The 22117-nt window shown below is 43.7% G+C and overlaps 1 protein-coding gene across 3 annotated transcripts in view; it reads left to right on the forward strand.

Annotated features, from left to right (window-relative positions):
* scube1 (signal peptide, CUB domain, EGF-like 1) overlaps positions 1-22117 on the forward strand; it is an 88573-nt gene that overhangs the window by 19903 nt on the left and 46553 nt on the right. For 2 of the 3 annotated variants that reach the window (XM_070991642.1, XM_070991643.1), the window contains exon 4: positions 9585-9719. In XM_070991642.1, coding sequence (XP_070847743.1) covers positions 9585-9719 — 135 coding nt within the window. Of the gene's footprint in view, positions 1-9584; positions 9720-18545; positions 18645-22117 lie in introns of those variants that run through there. The other variant, XM_070991644.1, reaches the window with a different exon arrangement.

Below are 22117 nucleotides of genomic sequence, written 5' to 3' on the forward strand. Positions count from 1 at the left end.
CTGCTGGCTCGTCTGTAAACGGGCTCTGACTGTCAACAGCCGTTAGCTCAATGGTTAGCTGCTGTGCCGTTTTATGTGTTGTGGTTAAGTGAAGAAAAGGGCGTGAGGTTAGTGGGATTTCACCACACGTGTTTGTGCCGCTAATTCAAACGGCACCAACTGAGTCATGTGAGAACTGTCATCACCTGCTCTTTACGGCCCGGCGAGAGGAAGCCAGCCCACGTCTGACTTTAACTCAGAGATTTGCTTTATTGGATGTTGACTGGATGTGGCCTTAATGAACTTCTGCTAATTACAAGTGGGTTACTGAGTTCAAACGAGGCAGTAAAGCGTGAAATCTGATAGAAGATCTGTGTGATCACAATCAAAACCAGTAAATGCTCTTCTCTTCCCTTTGTGTCTTCATTTTACTCTTTGGTCCTTCTGTTTCTCATTCCTTCCCCTCTTGTTGTTCTTTATGTCCTTCCTCCTTAGTTTTAATTGCTGCGTCATTATTTCTCTCCCTATTCTTTCTTTGTTGCTTCTTTTCTTGCCACCATCTTTTCTTATTCCTTTTTTCACCCTTTTATCCATTCATGCTTTTCTTTCTCCCCTCTTCTATGCTTTTTTTTATCATTTCCATTTTTGTCTCATTCTTCCTTTTTTTTTTGTCTTTTTTTATTTTTACTTCTTCCCCTCCCTACCTCCTCTCCTGTCTCCTCCTCTCTCCCCTCAGCTCCTCTCCTGTTTTCTAATTTCTTCTTTTCTTCTCAGTGGTGATGAAGTTCTGCTTCTCTATGTAATGTGTCTATTTTGCAACATCTATGCCCCCCCCCCATAGACTTTTACTGTCTGTCCCCGCCTGCCACGCTCAGCCTATTTTTCCATCTACTTCTCTCTTTTTCCTGTCTTTGATTTGTTGGACTCTTCCTGTCTGTCTGCTGACCTTGTACTAACTTTCATCTAATTACCTTAATAGCTGTCTGGTGTCCTTTCCTATTTCTTCTTTTCTCCCATCACTTTTTTTTTTCATTTGTCCGACAGATCACTGAATGTTTTTACTAGACTTTCAGCCGTCACCAGGTAACAGCAGCAGAGACATAGACCAACTAGTCAGTGTGTTTATGGGAATGATTCTTATCTCGACATGTCTATTAATGTGTGTAATGCTCCCTTAGCTTGTTGACAGTGGTCTCAGTTGGCCTTAATGGTGGGGTGATGGGCATATAGTTGAAATTGAAGTTAATCTTGGAATTTGCTCTGGACATTCATCATCCAAGTGAAAATATCATTATCAATTCAATTCAACTCAGTATGCTTTATTGGCTTGAATGTCAGGTGAACAGTGTTGCCAAAGCACAGAGGATAATGCAATTCAATAACGAGGAGAAAGTAGGGAAAAATATAAGATACATTTTATTAAGCAAAATAAAATAAATTATTAAATAACAAAGGATGAAAAATTGGCATAAAGCAGTAAACGAGTATTTTGCATGTGTGTTAGTGAAAGATTGAATCCACACCTCTCTAATTTTGACCAGGCAGCCTCATCTCTGGTAAATTATTAGTTTATTTTTCCTTGCTGGTGCAGCTTTCGACTCTGGGTATACTAAAGACAAATTAGTTTTAGAGAGTTATCAGAGATAAACAAAACTCGGATTAAAATGAGCAAATTCAGATGTAGCAGAGCTCTGTTGCACATTTAGAAACTAACCTCCGTTTAGTAAATTCAAGTTTATGTGTATGTAAATCAAAACTAAAAATTACATTTGCAAGCTGTCGGGACCTATAAAAGAGGGGCAGAAACCATGTCCAACTTTCGGCTGCTCTGTCTTCCTCCTCTCCATTTCAGTAAAAATGAGCCTAAAAGGTCTGTCCAAGACACGCTCAGAGTAAACTGATAGCTGAACCGTCTGGAGTACATGCAAGGTTTGGGTCTCCTTTGAAAGGTAACACTCTGAACTTTTTTTCAAATAGAAGTTTGAACACACTGTAGTCAAAGGTTTTGTTTTTTCTGCTTGACAATTGCAAGATGCTTGCAGATGAATCTATGTGGGACGTATTAGCTGGAAGACACAATGGGACCACAGCATGAAGCCTTACACTAGTCCAAGTTCAATAAACACTGATAACGTTACCAGAGAAAATGTATTTTCATTTTCATGTTTTCTCTGTTAAATTGAAGTGTTCAAAAAAGGAAGTTTGGTATGTATTTATCTCAATAAATATCTCAAGAAATCCAAATTTTGGCCATATATATCTTTATATTCAGGCCATTTACAATATTTATAACTAGTATAAGTCCTAGATTATAACTAGTTGCTGGTTATATATATATATATATATGTGTGTGTGTGTGTGTGTGTGTGTGTGTGTGTATGTATGTATATATATATGTGTGTGTGTGTGTATATATATATATGTGTGTGTGTGTGCAATGCATCATTTGCATGTATAATTTTAATCTTACTCCTGTAATCATGATTAAATGTAATTTGCATAATTACACACATAAACGCATACATAAATACATGAGAGTAAATGGTAAAAACGTAAAATATTTCCATCTGAAATGTAGCCGAGCAGAAGTGTTAAGTATGAGAAATGGAAGGTAAAGGTATTAAGGTAAAGTCTAAATACGTGGAAACAGTACCTGGGGTTTTTGGTAACTTTCCACCTCTGTTAACAAATGAGTAGGATTTGTTGCTTGTGTGTAAACACAACTTTTAAAACTGGTCACTGTATGTATTTACACAGTCCTGCCCTTACACCCTGTGGACTGCCCAAAGGCTGGCGCCCAGAAACATCCTGAACACATCAAAATAAGAAAATACTGGCAGAGGGCAGGGTCTCTGATACAGGCACCTCCACACACCTCTGCTGGGTCATAAGCAATGACTGAGATGGATCAGTAGTCGGCTTTTAGCACCACATCCGACCAATACTGCCACTGTGTGTCATCAAATTACACTATGCCAATAATGTTTCGCAGTGCTGCCAGCAACAGGAGGCCTCAGACTCACAGAAGCTTTAAAGAACAACAGCCAATGAATGAATAAAGCAGTTCGATAATGAATGTTGCAAGAATATTCCCCCATCAGGCAGCATCTAAGCCTCAGAGGAGAAAACTTGATGGGTTGTCTTTGGATGTTGGATCTCAATTTAGACTGAGTGATGGGTCTGGGCTGTGTCTGAAAACTCTGACAGGCCGAGCAGCTTTCCTCCTAAATCTGTCTCACACACACTTAAGATGTGGCTTGTTGCTTGACCTCGCCAACGTCTCCAAAAGTGATGCAAGATAATATGACACACTCAGGCAAACTGAGAGCCTTTCCTTTAGAGCAGCACACATATATTGTCCTGTTGCTATTAGATAATCTGGATTAATTTGAAATGTATCACAAAATTACGTTATCACTGGTCCCAGTGAGTAATCTCTTTTAGGCCATAAGCAAATCAATTTTTAGAAGGTAGAATTCACTCTTTTTGATAACTGATATGTCTTTATTAGCCCATGCTTGCTTAGTTGATTTTGAACCCAAAACTTAGTCCTTGCATGCTTTCAGCTTGCTGTGTGCTCACTGAAGAAAAAAAAAAAAAACAAGTACGCCAGACGGTCAATATTTCAAAAACAGACAAAACCAGCCTGTTTGTACCCAGAGGTGTTGAGATGACTCATAGTTTTAATAGGAGCCTGTATTGTGTGGCTTACTCTGATGCAAGCAGTGCGTCTGTTTTTGCAGATGCGGTCTGTCTAATTTGGGGACAAAATACATGAAGTTCACATTTCCTAATAATAATAATAATAATAATAATAATAATAATAATAATAATAATAATAATGATGATGTTGCGGGCAGAGGCAGACACTGTCCAGAAGATTAGCTGTATTTGAAGTCTGATGCATGTTACGTATGATCAGTCTGCCTGTAGCCCACTTTGAGAAGATATACGACGCTGCAGATGCGGTAATGCGTTCCTGTGTATTGACTCATGGATGCTGTATTGTCACCAGCCTCTCTGATGCTTTGTGTTTACTGTCATCACTAACTGCAGAGATAAATAGTGCCCTGTGATGCATGGTAACCATGTAAACAGAACTTTGAGAGACTGACATGTCGGCCTATTGTCAAACCACAGTTTAAGCCCAGCTCCAACCTTCATCTTCACGCTGCCCGTCAACAAGGACCTCAGTGTTTGTTATAATGTCTCACTCTCAAGTGTCTCATTCAGCAGGAGATTTACTGTATGAATGAGGGCACACTCTGCGCCGCACAATCACACACACACTCCATCTCTCATCCCATTTATACGTGCGTACACACAGTTAATTCTGGCAGCCTGTGTACATCCAGAGACAGAAAGTGTCTCGGCTCTCGTGTGACGAGCTGTCGCACGTCAGCGCCGTGGCTCGAATCAGCTGCAGCGAGTTCAAAGATGCCGTAAATTAAAATCACATGTCCTCCACGACTGGTAGAAATGTAGGTCCTGCTAACTGGAACCCCTCTGCTTTCTGACTCATTAATCATAGATGGGAATATAATGACCAGCCCCTGTCTTCAGAAGACATTTGTTAGTGTAAACTATCGGGGTCATGTCCCCGCAGAGGCTGCAGACACTAAACACTGAGGCTCGGCGCTGAGCTTTGGTGTAACACTTCAGACCTCTTCAGTGCATTTGGAGCAAGCTGCAGAGTAAAGTCACCATCAAAGTGCGACAGCTTCCATCGAAAACATTTTTTGTCCGACTTGTTTGTTTCTCCATCAAAGTTCACACTCAATTTATTTCTTTTTTTCTCGCATGCTTCGGGCCTGCCTGTGAAAAACAATAAAGACTGTGTGGCTTTTAATAGGCCCAAAGCATGATATTGAGAAACCTCAGAACCTTGTGGTGTTCTGAATGAGCCTTGGATGACAAACTACACTTGGGGAAATTGCAGAGTGTTGAAAAAAAATCAGTTTGCGTGCGCGTGCAGGAAGTCACTCCATCATCTCCCAGATGCACTGTGTCAACAAGTTAGGGCACTAATTGATTTAAGATTGCCTAATTGTACTCTGATTAAAGAGCGGTCGTGTTCGGTTCCTTTCTTCCTTTTGATTTTGACTTTATTTATTTGGCTTTGGCGTGGACACAGCTGGGCTCAATGTGTCGTTCGTTCGGTGCCCTCTGTGAAGGTCTGGTGCACTCGCAGGAGTTTATTTTCCTTCTGACGCGTCCTTTTCATTCCACGGCGAGATCTGAGAGGTGGCTGCACAGCGGGGAGTCAACTGCCACAGCGTGTCACACAGAGGTCCAACATGTACGAGACAAGACAGAGCGGGGTCAACATTAACAAAAGACATTTGAATTAAGGGACCAACGATGTGATTCTGTGATTACAAAGACAGAAAGAGACACAAACGCGATATGTGAAATGTAAACATTTTATTTGAAAACTGGATTGTTGGTGCATAGGACAGTACCTGAAATGTGTGACAAATAGAAAAATACTTGAAAGAATTTTGGTCGCTGTTACTGTTCTACCTGTCCACGCTGGCTGTCATTGATTCCCTGATGTGAGTCTGATGTAAGAGATGTGAAACATAATCCACAGCTCCCCATCTCTTAAAAATTGAGTTCAAAAGATCAGCTGACGCTAAAATAATGAAGCTTCAACAGACGGTTTTTAAATCGTTAGGTGCCCAGAAGAGCGAGCGTCTGGTTGCTCCAGTCGCAGTGTGACCAATCCGTGGTCTGCAGTGTTTTCAGTTCAGTTTACTTGGAACCAAAAAAAGCACCAGGTGCCAGGTAATTTCCACAACTTCTGACAATGGAAATACAAAACAGAACAATTCCAAGCACGTCAAGCTGCAGCGAAAAGGCAGGCGAGGCTCAAGATACTATTCTTGTGGTTTTCCTTGCTGCCTAATGATTAAATCTTCTAGGAAGGTTGGTGAGATAACCTGCCCAACAGAACAGAAACAGAACAATGTGGTGAAAACATACAACAATCTTTGTCAAAATCTGCAAATTACAGATGAAAACCCCCTGAATGTATCTGTGTAGCTCAGTTTTGGGTAATAAAATCACCTGCATTAGAGCTATTAAATGTTGATTTCAAGTCTTTTGTTCCCTTCATCCTCATCTCTCTCCCTTCCGCTCTTCTCTTCACCTCCTTCGCTCTGCTCCCTGTCACATCCCCCCTCCGATGTGTCAAGCACATCCTCGATGTGTCTAAACAAAAGTTTACGCAAGTTTAGACAAGCACAATCAAACAAAACAGAGGGGCTCCGGTTGAAACTTGCAAAATGGCCCTGTGGCCTGAGTTTATGCAGAAATGTTGGCAGAGATCAATCAGACTTGGAGATGACTGCAATTCTTCTTTCTCTCCCTCTCTATCTATCTCTGTCTCTCCCCCTCCAGCCCGAAAATTAAATGCATCAGTCATATTAATGACATCCCTTAAACCACAAGATTTGCCTGAAACCAGGTTAGGAAGTGAGGTTCAGTGAGGACACTGAACATTGTGTGGCACCAGTATATTACACAGGAACTGGAGCTCTGTGGGTGTATGGGCGCAGGGCAGGATGAAGTCAGCATTCAGGTCTCTCATTCATGCACCATCCAGCGTACATTCAGTGGCAGAAAATGATGGCCATGCAGCTGAGATCATCCGTCATTGGATTTGTGGGCAGTTCAGAACCAAACATGTCTGCAAAGTTGGAAAGTGTATTGAAATATGATTTGGTAATTCCCAGGTTTTGCTCAGTGTGGAATTTCGAATATGAATTAGTCAGGTTGGGTGTAAATCACTGACCATAATCCTTAAAACAAACAACAAAATGGTGTGGGCAAACCTGGAATTTTGGAAATGAACCTGTAGCTACACTTCCATCCAGGATGGGCTGAATTAAAGTAAGCTGGAACCCCTGACTGTGAGCTAATAAATTTAAATGAATTCACACTGCGACCCACAAACGACTCCAATTTTCAATCTAGAAGTAGAACTGTAAGCCCTCACACAGCATGCTGGACACCACAGCGCACGCAAAAGCATCAACCAAGTGTGAGAGTTGTGCAGATGTGTGGTAGTTGGTGGTGCAGAGGCAGACCTCATTGAATAAAAGGATACAGTAGATTCAGCATTTGGCAAGTGTTGGCAGAGCTGTTACAGCTGTGTACAGTAACTCCCACCAACACAGCTGTGTTGTCCATGGTGCTACGGCAGCGTCTGTTCATCTCTGCACTGTCTCTTCCTGTCTGCCATTTCTTGGCCTCTCTTCCTCAGTCTAGGGCTCTGTAACTGAAGGAGCATCAGTGCTGGCTCATGCTTTGCTCCTGGTTTTTTAAGGTCCCCTTGGAGGTGATCTCCTTTCTCTTTAAATCCACGTTGGGGCTTCAGTGAAGAGAAATGAGAAGAGTGAGAAAGCGGAGGGGAAGAGCAGATGGAAGCAGAGGCTCCATCTTTAACACTGGAAGCTGAACAAAGAGAAGGGTCTTTTCCACCTCTCCTGCCTCCCTCCACCTCTTTTCTTCCTCTAGGGTAAACATGATAGTAAAGTATTCCCTCTCTGTCCACATACTGTTAACAAGGCTCTTAAAGGCTCCATCCACTCTGCAGGGATTTAACAAGCCCACCCCCACCTTCTAAAAGTAGAGAAATGAGTTTCCAGGTAAAGCCGCAAATGAAAAGCGCACTGAGCTGAGAGGACCCAGACTGAAAGAGACACATGGGGAGAGAGCATCAGATAAAGATGGAGCAAATGTCTTTGATGTCACACAAACCTGACTTGTTCTAAAAGCGTAAAAGCTGCACGGATTACAATTCAACTAATGCGACATCTCTTTACGTTCAATGGCAGAGCCCTCTAGTGGCTGTAGTAATTATGCTGTCACCAATGGAGGAAGTCAGGTGACTGAGGTCCACGCAGAGTGGAGTTCAGGGTGGATGGATGAGTCAATAAAACTGCGGACTTAAACACAGAAGACCACTGTTTGTTTCTTGATTCAGACAGTCAACACTGGTTTCCTGTCCCCATAATCTGCACCCAAACCACGATGTTCCCTTAACCTTAACCAAGCACTTATTTTGACCCAAAACATCATCTTTCCCTGAACCTAATCAAGTTCATTGTGTGCCTAAATGTAATCAAACCTTCACCATACAGTTGTTTTAATTTAACTCAAACACAAAAAGACATCAGAGAGACTAGAGTAGACCACCTGATGATTTTAACCCTGTGTGTGAATCTCCTGTTCCTGGTGCCAATGAGGTGTAAAACTCTGTTGCAATGAGCCTTCACATTGATGATTAGTGAAATATATGGACACATATGTGGATAAAGGGATAGAAAGAGACAAATGGAGACCAGAGACAGAGACAGAGTGGCTGCTTTATATCAGTCAGGGACCTGCAGCACCAGCAGCAACCCCTCCGAACACAGACTGGTGAAGGTAAACCAGGGATCATGACCACATTGTGCTTCAAAGTGCTCCCCTGTACGAGCCCTGTTCATGGATCTGTCCCTTGTTATTTCTGAGTCGAATAGTAAAATGGATTTTCGAGGTGAGCACCAAGACATTGTATCACTCAAACAACACTCGCATGTGTGTATTGAAGTTCATCATTTCAGAGTTTGTCTGGGCTGAGACAACAAAGTTTGTTGAACTTGGCTAGCAGCCAGCCTCCATATCGCTAGCCGTTGTCGAGACGTCTCTGTCTCTCTTTGGGTTACTGGCTTCGTTAAACCTAACCTTGGTTATCACCTGTCCTTGGTAACACTGGTTTCCAGTTATGAGTGGAAGAGGCCACTTTGTTACGACACATAATCAGAAACATGAATGAAGTATTGAGATGAGTAGAATTCATTTCTGAATGTTAAAAGTAGGCTGAATAAGTAAAGTAAGGGTCCCGTTGGCCCCCCCAGTGTCTCACTGAAGATTTCGCCCTTGTTTCTGTCTTTCTGTTCTTTCTTTTCTCCCCACATGTGTCTATGTTTGTGTAACCTGTCTGCATCGACCGCTAGGTCAACCTCAGAACCTCAGACTAATCACAATGCAAAGTCATCCTGGTCAGACACTGGATACACACACACACACACACACACACACACACACACACACACACACGGGAAGCCCTGTTTGATCCCTGTTAAAGTCAGTCAAGGGTGTTACATGTTTGCAGTTCACTTCAGCCCCATCAAAATGCCCCATTGGAAATTTACTGGCCTTTCAGTGGCACAGTAGGGCCCTATAAACACACTCATGCACTACTATGTGAATATAACACACTCACACACACTGTAGATGCTCACGTTGTCAGACCCCTGTTACCACCCAGTGCCAGCAGTTTGATTGAGCCACCTACATTGCCAGGATCAGACGCCTGTTGGGTCACCCTGTCTGCCCTGTCTGCCCTGTGTGTGTGTGCGTTTGTGCACGCGTGGCCCTCGCATTCCAGACTCCAGTGTCATCCCTCTCATCAGACGTTTCCCGGCACATAAACCTTCACTGACACATGTTTGTTTATGAAGCGTAATTAGCTGCTATTCCACCATGCTGCCATGGCTGACTTTATCTCTCCCACTCTCCTTTATCTCTCTCTCTCTCTCTTTCCATCCAAACAGATGTGGACGAATGTGTGGACAACAACGGTGGATGCCAGCAAGTGTGTGTCAACACCATGGGGAGCTACGAGTGTCAGTGCACGGAGGGCTTCTTCCTCAGCGACAACCAGCATACTTGCATCCACCGCTCTGACGGTAAGACTGGATCAGAGAGAGAAAGAGTAGTGTGAGAGCGTGAGTTGTTTTCTGAAAATGAATCACTTGAGAGAAGCAAAGAGAACATTTCGAGCTTTATTTCGGGGTTATATAAAGCTACTTGATGCTCATTGCTCAATATTTAGCAAAACAAAGGGATTACATTGTCTCAAATGTGGGTTTCGGGGTAAATGGATCAGTTTGCTAGAGTGGCTGGAGGACGTGGCAAAGCATTTTTGTCTTAGAAGTGGAGTCAATTCATGCAAAGTGATTGGACAGAGATGGGCAGATGGTTGCTGCTTTGCTCTAGTTGGTGCACAATGAAGGGAAGAGGTGTTTATCTCACTGTCTGACTGGATGTGTTAACCACAGGCCAATGCAGAGGTTTGTTCTTAATGCACTGAAAGGCTTGATTGTTTTTCAGACGTCTTATTTCTCGACATGTAAAAAGCCCCCACCCGTATGTATTAGCAAGACACCCAGTTTGAAGCATTTTCAGAAGCTTTTGTACTCGTTCTGTGTCTCTTTTGGAGTCTCCAACTTGAAATCTTAATAGTCGTTTCAAACAGAGGCTCTGGATCAGGGCCCCCATGACCCCTTGGGCCCCTGGGCCTGTGCCCAGTGAGCCCATTCAGTAATCCAGCCATGCCTATTAGGACCCTAAAGGCGTGCAGAGGCTCTTTATTGAATTCCAGATAACTCGTGGTGTCTTTGAGTGGAAACAGACCTTCATTTTGGTTTGATTTGGGGGTATTAGTAAGATTGTACAGTGGGAATAAAGTGTAAGAGTAAAAGGGAGACTACATTTACAGTGCCAGGCATGTGCTTTATTTTCAGCCATGCTCGCACGGCAGGGCTCTAAGGAAGGCGGTGTCGGCCGATCTAGCACTTTGATCCAGACTGAGCTACCTCAACAACTGAGTTGAATGGATTGCCATGATGTTACAGTACGTACAGATTAGCAACATTATCATGTTAGCATTGTCGTTGTAAGCATGTTAGCATGCTGGAGTAACATCTCAGGCTCCACTTCTTTCCTCAAATTCAGACAGTCCCTTCAGTAAGCCATGGTTCACATCCCAAACATTACATTTGAGTCTGTCCTCAGTCTGTAAGTAAAATAAATATCAGTCAGTGTGAGCAGGATGCAGTCCAGGGGGCAGTGAAATGATTTGATCACTTGTCATGGCAGGAAGGCTCATGTAAAGTAAAGCTGTAATGAAAGCTGATCCTTACGAACATGAAGCTACAACAGTCTCCCCTTATTTACACCCTTGATCATTGCTGCGGACCTAGAAAGTAAAAGAAGTCAAATATCCCAAATGCATGACCCTGTGATAGATGTGGGATTTAAGGGCACTGACATCATCCCTCTGGCTTGGTCAGTCGCCCTCCACACCCACAGTGGCAGTGGCTGACACTGGGTGTGATATGTGACTTGTGACATGCATGTTTGGCATCCATTTCATGCCGCTTAGATTTCTTAAAATCGTTTGACCCCACACCCCAGGCATCCCCACCCATTACCCCTGTCACATTAAATTTATGGGCTCCATCAGCGGCGGCGAGGGGTGCTGAGCGAGCCGTGATCCTGAGGTGAGGAGGGGTGGCCTCCTCCTTCCCTCCACGCTCACACTCACATTCTCTAAGCACAATGCTCACACGCATGCGGCCGTGAATGGAGACAGTGTGGCAGTCAAGTTCAAAGACAGATGAGGGGACAGTCATCTGTCATCTTTGCGACGGCACAAAAAGGAGACGCTGGAGGAATGCGGCGAGGGGTGAGGACTGAGGGGGAGGAGAGCGAGATCAAATAGAGGAAGAGGCGGCAGCGGAGTGACCTCTCCTCTGTCCTCTCCCTCTTTGCCCTGACTGCTCATGGTGTCGGTGCGGTCAGTGCGAAGGCATGTTAGGAGCCTGTGTCAGGATGTCAGAGGATTCACTGAGGAGAAAGAGGTGAAAGAGATGCAGAAATAGAAGAGTGTTTGCTCACTGGAAACCCCAGAAACCAGCACGGGAATATATATGTCTCCCTCTCTCTCTGCTTCTTCCTTCAAAACTATTTCTGAAAGTTTTGGGATCGCTCACAGGGGGGGAAACAAATTCAGGTGACAGCCATCGAGAGGTGTTTTGACTGCGTGGCGCATTAGGGACGTTCTGCCACCGAGTGAGACCACAGATGACGACGTAAGTGGAAAAATAAGTGGGAAATCAAAGTATAACTGAAATTTTTTATCTCTTTATTCTTTAAAAAAGGCCAAAAGAATTTCAGTGAATGTGTGTAATCCCAATCCAGATCAAAGCATTGACTGTGTGAAGGTGTCATGCCCGCCTCTGTCAGAGGGATGCTCACGGTAAACAAGCCGTGAAGATGCTTGTGGTGTATTCCTGTTGCCCCGCTCTGGCAGGCTGTTCTGAGCCTGGAACCACCACCACACAGCCCTCCACCCGTCCACAGTCCCTCAATCGGACACTTGTCTCCTCTCCCTCTCCTGAACAGGAATAGCAGCAGCATCCTGGTGACCCACAGGAATCTCCTTTCACTTTCCTTTCCAGCTTCCCCTCCCTTCATCTCTCTTCTTCAGCTCGCCTCTCATTCACTGTCTTTATGTCATTCTCTCAAAGCGCTTTCTTTTCCGTTTCTGCTCTCTCTCTCTGCATCCATCGCCTTCCAAAGGTTCCACCTTAGACCAAATTAGGATGTCTCACACTGCACACTCCCACATGACTGCATATATTCTTAATTATATATTATTAACACATACTATGTGTACATGCAGAATGGTGGTGTACTAATTAGGGAGACCATCTCAACTGTCCATTTATGAGTATATATGTCAGTTCAGAAGACCTTTGCTCACAGCTGATAGCAGCCTTTTCTTCTTCTACTCTATCAATTTATGTCAAGGATATTTCTGTCTTCTGTGTTGCTGTCACATGCAGGATTCAGTGAATCCTGGTTGGATCCTGGTCCTGTTTACATGGCTTTTATTAGTGTTTTGGCAATTTCAGTGTCACCAAAACCTTCAGAAGTATGTCTACAGTCTGTGCATCCTGATGTACCCTCCTGGAGGTGAAATCTGCCGTCATGTTCTTTTCCCGCTGTGGATGACCTCTGCAACAATCTGTGGAGAGCTCAGGCCGACAGAGCGTTGAGTTGTGAACATGTATCCTGTTGAAGGCATTTAGGGGGAAACATAGACACGCCGTCCACTGTTAATCTCACCTTGACATGCCATATTCACCATAACTGCAACAATCAGGAGTTCTGGGCTACAACCAGCATCTCAAATTATAGTTTAGTAGATACAAATGATTACACACTGTGTTGTTTCTGCGTGCGAGGCAGCGTGTGCGTGTGAGAAGGCAAGACAGTTTGTGTTAGATTGTTGCTTTGCATATGGTAAGTGTCAGCTCGCGGCTCATTTCTTTCTCCCTGACACTCGCCTGGGGGATAATAAAGCCTAGCAACAATTGTTTGTTCCATTATGGTGTGTTTCCACTCTGTTGTGCTTCACAGCTCTGTCTGAAGCACGTCCAGGCGAGAACCAAGAGTTTGGCCCAGGAGCTCCCAACCTCGGGTTGGGAAACAGCTCTCAGAGCGAATGTTCCTGATCTGTCATGATGTGGGAGAGCTATGAGCGCACGAGTCAGGTATGGCTCACTGGCCCGACGGTGACATGCTTGTCGAATGGAGAAACTCGTTTCCATTTTGGGGAAATTTGAGGATCTCTGAAATGGAGGATATGGCTTGTCATCGAAAGTCTTGGGTTACCTGCTGCCTTTTGAAAAACGATAAAACGTGTGCTGTGTTCGTGCCAGCAATAATTGTAGCGTAGGTGTCGATGAACGTCTCATTTAATGAAAGTCCATTGGTTCACAGCCGCGTCTGATTTGCGGCAGCAGTGCAGAGGCTGATTAGCTGTGGTGTAGTATTAGATAACAAATTGATGCCTCCGAGTTGACCGGGACTGCCCCTATGTCTGATTTATTAATTGTGCCTTTTGGACAATGTAGCCCCCGCCAAAACACAGTGAAAACAATACGCTTGTAAATTCTCCTCTGAGCTCAACACCAAAATTCCTGGCAAAGTTGGAGTTGGCAGTAAGTTGGGAATTTTAAACACCATCTCATGCGGACGCCATGCCTGGCGCTCCAAGGGAATGTTTGGTCGTCTCTGCGAATTGTGGAACACGGTGAACGGGCTATTCTCACTTGTGGACTGCGGACAAGAAAAACAAACCATTTTTATCAGCAAACAATTGGGAAAGAATTCTTATTCTGCAGAAAATGACCCTGTCAGCTTTGTTTTATTTTCAAGTTCCATCTCTTAGATGTCCTCCTGTTCGAGTCTTTGCTGACAGTTTGAAAAATCATTAGGCGGCTGCTCAGCCCAGTGGGTATGAGCGTAGCGCTGGGTGGGGAAACAGAGGCTCTGTGTGATTTATGGGCCCAGTCGGCAGAGATGAAAATGACCCGTCGTCATCTCCTGGAAGGCAATATATAATGGTAGGGATTACAATTAACAGGAGGCTGATGCACGGTGCTCCAGCATGCAGCGCACTTACAAGGCACTTGTGGGTAGCGTAGCGGCTGCTAACTCGTGCTGCTCAATGTAATGTGAGAACCTCAGGGCTGCAAATAACAATATTTTCATTATGTTTATAGTTTTTTCTCAGTTAATGAGGTAATTGTTTGGTCTTAAAAATACCAGAAAAGTGCGACACATTCCAGTGGGTTAGAAATTATTGATTACATCTTTACATGCTGCTTATGAAAGCTAAGTTTGGGGTCACAAAGTAAAGTGTTGTTTATCATTTGACATAATGACACAGTTCATACGTATGTAGATACAGTGTGCTGTGTTTTGAGAGAGAGGAAGGCAAAGAGAGCGATGGATTGTGGGAGCAGGGGACGGGGGAGTTGCGCATGATGGGGGAGAGAAAGAGAAAAATAAACAGAGAGAGACAAACATAGTGGAGTGGACCAATGCGTGCGTTTATTTGGAGTTGTGAGGAGAGGAAGCAGACTGAGGCTGAGGCTGCTGCCGCACTCCCACACACACACACGCACACGCACACACTCATGCAAACACACCTATAGACACAGATGCATAGACATGTTTTCAGGCACAACTCACACACACACGCCGACATGCACATACCCTTCATGAAGGAGGAATTCTCACTTTAAACAAACCAAAGCAGGAAATTGGAGGTACGGGGAGCTTTTAAATGACAGCCCAGGGGCACGTGGGAACTCTAAGTACAGGGAGCTCCGTCTACCTGGCTGTTATCATCATCAATTACAAACATCATTAAAAGCTAGAAATGCTCCACCTGTCATACACCTAAACACTTAAAACTCTATGTGTGTGTCAGATAACTGACTGAAGATTTAAGAGAGCGTGTCATTAGTTCATACGCCATGTTTTAATCCTTGATATTTTAGTTTTAGACTTGTTACAGTCAGCTTTGCAAAAGTGATTTTAAACATGCTGAAATATAAGTCCTGCCTGTAGAATGTGCACCATGTGGAATCCAAATGTATTTGACTTGTGAATCATACATGAGCTGGCGGACAAACAGAAGAGCATAGTTAGCTACCTTGTATTCTGCACATGACTGCCTTTGGACAAGTCCTGGTTTATTACGGCCAGTCTTCTCATGTAGACACCTTTTTATCTGTTGTGTTGTTTCTCATCAACACTGGCACCATCAGTCTGAATAGTGTGGAGGAGCTGAAATGCTGCTGTTTGTGTGTGTCTTTCTGAGTTTAGCATCATTGTTAGCGTCTTTGCGTTCTGCCGCTTGAGTGTCACATCCTGCCAAGCATCTGTCTGGATGCTGTTTGAAGAGTGTTTACCTCCACGCTGCCTGCTTTTGTATGTCCGAGCTCTCGATGTGAACTTTCCTTGAAACGACGACATTAAAGGCCGAATACGCACACATTCACACACGCGCCGGGTCATCGGAGCGCGGTGGGGGCGCTGAGAGTGACTAATGCTTTCCTTCCTTCATTTTATAAATACTTTGTTCAAATATTATTCCAGTGTGTGATTTTAACTTTGAAAACAAGCTCTGATGACTTAGCAATCTCTCTCTTTCTCTCTCTCTTTGAGGTAAATATGAGTTATTTACCTGTGAGCGGAAGGTGGAATCCACGTTTTTTTTCCCAGTTCTGCTCTTTCCACCTCGAAGCTGCCTCCGCTGTATTTTTAGGCCTGAGTTTGTCTTTGGTCAGTGGAAATGTTTAATACGAGGGCGTGGAGCTGACCTGGTGCGTAGCTGCTGCTCAGTAGCAAACACCACAGGAAACACGGGGAGTGGAATTAAAGCACACATACACACGCACACACACACACACACACACACACACACACACACACACACACACACACACACACGAAGTAAACGTCCATCACTTCCCAGCCTTTTACAGGAAACTAACATCTGCCTCAGCCGGAACCGGTCTGACGCACACACACACACCGACACATGCACACACACACACACACACACACACACACACACACACACACACACACGCTTTGTAGTCTGACTATTTCAGTTAACAAGGACTCTGTGAATTAAACAGTTCCCCAAAAGTTTTTCCTCTCTTTAATGTTAGCAGCTGGACTCTGTTAACATAGCACACTGAACTCTGGGTCGCCTGCTCTCTGGCCTCCATGTAAACGTTGCTGCTTTGACACCATAGCTGTAGCTCAGAGGACACGGGAACCCGCGCTGACTGTGTGTTTAAGAACCATACCTGGGGTCTGCAGGTTGTAGCTCATTAACTACAAATGAAGTATACTTTACATGAGTGATGACCATTTTCCAAAGAGCACCAGCAGTTTTAATCATATTTCCTACCCCCCAGGCAGCCTTTTCGGTTCATTTCAGTGCACTCTGAGAATCAACTTGCAGGGACTTGAAACTTGCTTGATACAGCCAATCCATCACCGTTAACATTTGGTTGCCTTTAGTCTTTTGTCAAAGCGATGTTATTTTGTAGTGCTGACATTGCAAGCAGGCACTGCAACAAAGGAGTCATTCAAGTCCATTTTGTGTATTGTTTATCTGTCAGGTTTGATTTCCAACTTTGCATCCAGCAGCTGTGCCTTCTGGCAAACGACTTGATGAATGAATCTGAAAAGAGCTTATGAAATGGTGTTGTTGCTTCTTATTGTGATGCATGGAGTTTTGAAACAGGATGTGGGTGCAGACATCAGTTTTGATATGATAATTGAAATGTGTAGTAGCCTAATTGGTTGGACTTTTTAGTCACACCCACTAGTGCTTAACGTGATCATCACGTTAGGGTTGAACACTAAGAAATCCTGGGAATGCAGGATCCTTTAGCTTGTCATTGAAATGTTATTACAGAATTATAAATGAACCTGCACTGCTTTTCCCAGTTAACTTTCATGCTAAAACGACAGATTGGGGTTTACAATGGTGGCAATGGTGGTTAGTGATGCCCTGACTAATGCCACCATGAGGATGACAATTTTGAATTTCAATTAATTGTTGCGACACCTTTAGGATGAATTGGTGAAAAGTTTGTACAGACATCCATGGTGCCTAGATGATGTATCCTAATTACTTTGATATTCCTATGACTTTCCTCTTGTGCCACACGAGGTTGGTATGGCTTAACATTTACTGCCTGGATTACCAGAAAATTTGGAATTTCAAGTTGTCTAGTACTTCGGTTTATTACTGAATAAACCAAACCAACTGATAAAGATCATAGACAACCTACACAATTATTTCAAATTATTAGAGGTCCCCAGGTAACACTAATCCTGTGTGAACGGGTTTTAAGATAGTGAATATGGTTAACGTTATCCCTGCTAAACATCAGCATGCTATCATTGTCACTGTGCTAATGCTGTGCAACCTCGCAGAACAGCTAGCATGACTGTAGAAAGAAGATATATAATGTTCTTTAAAGAGAAAATATCGTTCCACAAACGTAAAAGATCTGAGGGAACAGTAGCAGAAAAACAAATGCCATCCTAGTTTTACTTATCGTTGTTTTTTCTTTAAAACTAACCTTAATTTATGACCAGATATCCTGGTAGTCCTGGATTATTAAGGTACTGTAAATAGAGGGGAGAACTGTCAGGACGGTCTGTTCACAGCGAGTGTTGTTAATGTTTCTCTAAATTAAGACCACATTTCCCGTTCACCCCGCTGCTTTCCGTCACAAAGGTGATTTTGCTACTTGTCCCCTCTTTCTGTTATTGCTCCGGGCGTGTTCATTTTCTTTTTGGATTCTCTGAAGCGGAAGATAAACACACTATTTTTGTTCCAGGTTTCACAGCCATTCAGTACCGAGCTTTAGCCGTGTTTGCTCTGGAAGAACAGGACCCGCAGTCTGTTTAGGGCTCTGATTCAACAGGTTTCACTCCAAAGCTCACCTGATGGAGCACAATCTATGAGACAGCACAAGCGCTCACAGTATCCCACCCTGGTGCTGTGTTTGTTACGGTAATAATTACTAAAATGAAAGTTCTAATCATACGTTAAAATCCACAGTCCTTGCATGTGTGAAGTTGGACAGAGATGCAGAAAGAGAAAGCAAAAGAATGAGGGAGAGGGGTGTGTGTGTGTGTGTGTGTGTGTGTGTGTGTGTGTGTGTGTGCGTGGTGCTTGTTTCCTCTAGTGTTTGAAGAGGAGATTGGGGAGGGTTATTAGAAAGGCACAGGCCTTATTTAAAGGAGTTCAATGCAGCCAGTTGAAGAAAAGCTCTCATTGAAATTCATGGCTTAGCACCTATAGCACTGTGGTTTCAGCAGACCAGCGAGAGAGACACACAGCCAGCATCTGACAGATTTCAATTAAAATGGCATTTACAAGAGCATGGATGGAAAAGTGGAGGGGGTGGGGCATGGTGGAGCAGGGATTTTGCTGTCTGGTGAGCTTTTCACTCCAACACTCATAAAGAATATTTTGTCACACTTCATCATTTACTTAAGTCTGAAATTTAAGACTTTTTTTTGCAAGGGGTGACCAAATTGCCGTGGTTGGGTTTATTTTACCCAGGTTTTACAGGTTAGTGGAAACCTCTAACACTCACACACACAAACATGGCTGTCCCACACTGCTATGCAAATTTTGATCAACAAGGAGAGCAGTGAAACCGCTGAACAGGTGAATGAAAAGCAAGTACAGCACAATCATACATTACACTCAGGCGTTGCACATCACAGACCAGTGATACGCAGCTGTAAGAGCAACGCTCCGCTGCTGTGTTTTCTTTCCAGAGGAAGCTTTCCAGCAGTATAAATCGTTCCTGTTTGCTATAGAGTTTATTTAAAGGAGGCCTTTTAAGTGGAGTTCTTTATGGGTGGCTTTGTGCCTGCCATTCCGTCACAGCACACACACCGATAATACAGTCATCTGTGGGCACAGGCAGGCATGCACATGGTCATTAATGAGCGTGCATACACAAACACACATGTACATGTATAGAAAATTACACGCACACGCAAGCACTGGGGTGGGATGTCAGTCTGTTTTGTAATTCTGGCTTCTGTTGCCGTTTGTCCCTGTTGAGTGGATAAAGACAACAGAGTGATGTGTGGACTATTTTTTTATTGTGTTTTATTAATAGGATGCTAACAGTTAACATCATATTTTCTTCATAGTTGACTGAAACGGAGATCTCTCTTTCTCCCCGGTGAGGAGATCAGGTTGTGGGACTGGCGTTCAGCATCACCTCATTCCTCTTCAGCCTCAGAGGAAACAGGGAGGAGAGCGACTGCGAGGCTCTAAATTATCCTTCTCTCTCTCCGTCTGTCTTCCTCTCTCGTCCACATTCCTCTCCTCTTTCTTTAGTTTTTCTCCCTCTATCCGTCTCTGTCGTTCACTTCATTCCTTCCTTTTTTTTAGGTCATTACACTCTGCCAGTCAGACTTTTGGGGCTTTGGGGTGTAACGCTTCAAGAGTCAGGTTGTAATAACACGGCTGTGATATGCTTGGACCTCATCTGGAGTCAGAGCTCCTGAGAGAGTGTGAGAGAGAGGGGGATAAAGAAAGGCAGGCAAAGTGGACGAGGGAGACAGACAGAGGGTAATAAAAGAGACAGAGGAGAGACTGTGTGAGAGACAGACTGTGTCCTGGGGGCTCTTGCTGGGCCCTGAAGACGTGTCTAAGTGTTTTATGTGGACCTGCTGGGGCTCCCAGTGAGGAGCTTCAGTAGTTCTAAACCTGCTGACCTCCTCAATCTAAACACACCAAGGCGGAAAGAAGAAACATCAACCTTCTCTCCATCTTTTCATTGCTAATTGGAGAATTACTGTCGAAAACTGAAAGTGTGTTTCATCCACCTGTTTTTCAGAGGCAGGAACTGCACACAATGCAACGGATGCAAACTTAGCAGACGTACACGAAGCTTCTGCTGAAGTCTGAAGAGACAAAAACCTGGTCTTCTGCAAAGGACTGGAGAGTTAGCTCCACCAGCTGCTTACCTGTGTGACAGTAGTGGATAGAAACACGTCGATTCACATTTTCTGTTGCAGATTTTCTCCAAATTTAGCTAAAATTTGTGCTCCATTTGGATGGAAACCTGTCTGCAGCCATGACTTAACTGAAACAAAGTAGGTGCATGTTTGCATACCGTCATCGTTTGGGGTTTTTTTCCACTCATTTCAGGCAGGCTCTGATTTCAGTTCATTTGAGGAGATCCACTCAGATGACATGTAAGGCTGACATAATGACTGCAGTGAATGTACTGAAGCCAGCTGCAAACTGATTAGTGATCAGTCGTTCGTGGTGTATCCAAGAGAACGTCTTTGTCAAACATTACAAAATACTACACACAATGTTGAATTCCCTCGCTGTCACTTTGAGACTGATGACACACACACATGGAGTGAACTGATCTTAGTGTTACTGCTCTGTGTTTTGCTTTTTATCCCTCTGTGACGATGTCTTTCAGGAATTATGCAGAAATCATCCTGCAGGATGCTCTCTCTGCAGTGTGCCACTGGTCAGTCACTTGTACATTTGCTTCACTTCTACGTGACTTGACATCAGATCTGGCTGAATCTGTTTCCAGGGAACCATGCGGGTTATTCAGCACTGACAGGTAAACGTGTCAGTGAGCTGCAGGCTTCGTCACATCGGACACGTTGAGAGGCCACGGTTCGCCGCCGCCGCTCTGTTTGTTGTTTTAGGCTCGATTGTGCTGAGTTCCAGGCCTGTGTCCACCTTCTCCCTCTGCCTCAGTTTATTTAACTTCTCCCAGGTTTAAACTGATTGTCGATACTCTGCTTTCTTATGAGTTTAGTTTTCAAACAGGATCTGTGCATGCTTAACTTTTTTCCATCAGGCTTCCAGTTTTGTGGATTGTGCAGGGTCCAAAATTGGCTGTGCATGAATACCTGCCCGCATTTAATGTTCACTGAAATATATTGTTGGAATTGAACAGAGGGGCAGATTTTGTTTGATCTTTTGTGAATCATGTAAATGCAAAATTTCCTTTGGCTCCTTTGATTTTGGACTTTGATGGAATGGTCCTGTTGGAAGTGGACAGCTAGAATGGCAGCATTTAAGAAAGGACTTTTTGTTTGTGGAGGGGACTCTCTGGGGGAAATGGCACCCTAATGAGGTACTTGAAACACTCTTGGGCCCCATGAAGGGACATTATTCAACATGGGGACCAGGGAAAGGGTGTGTCTTTGAACCAAATCTTCGTTGTAGATGAAGTGTGGTGAGTGCTGCGGCATGAATGCAGATCCTGAGGAGGAAAGATGCAATTTAACGGCAGTCAAGTTAATCACTTATCTGATACTGTTTCTTTAACAAAAAAAAAAAAAAACTTTGGGGATTCACATTTCATTCATTTTATTCTTTGAGTATGGAATACTTGTTAAACTTAAATCTTTCACGTGAATTTTGTGCAGAACATCCCTTTGCACAGCCCTCACAGCCACACACAGCTGTATGTAGATAGCTTTCAGAGGATTCTCAGCATCAGTGTTTGGATTCTAGCCTGCATCAAAATACACAGTGATGGACTATTATGCTTTTTGGATTATCTGGGAGTGACAGGGCTTTTTAAAGGATAAATTAAGCAAACTTTAAAGTGAAATTCAAAATTGTGAAAAGTCTTTATGGACAGAAACGGAATGCTGTTGGACCAAGTAGTTTGCTTCTGCACCACAGGTCAGGAGGTTATTGGGTGGGTACTCGATGCAAGGAGTTCACAGCCGTCCCACTGAAGGTTCAGTTGTGTGTATTGATTGCAACACCTTAACACTAAATTATATTGCCCAATATTGTTGTTTGTCCATTCTTTCATGAACCATGTGATATGGAGCAACAATAGGAAGTTTTGTCTTGTCTCATTACTGACTGCCATGCAGGAGCCAAAGGTCTTTGCTA

This window comes from Chaetodon trifascialis, chromosome 22 (assembly GCF_039877785.1).
Source record: "Chaetodon trifascialis isolate fChaTrf1 chromosome 22, fChaTrf1.hap1, whole genome shotgun sequence".
Lineage (NCBI taxonomy): Eukaryota > Metazoa > Chordata > Actinopteri > Chaetodontiformes > Chaetodontidae > Chaetodon > Chaetodon trifascialis.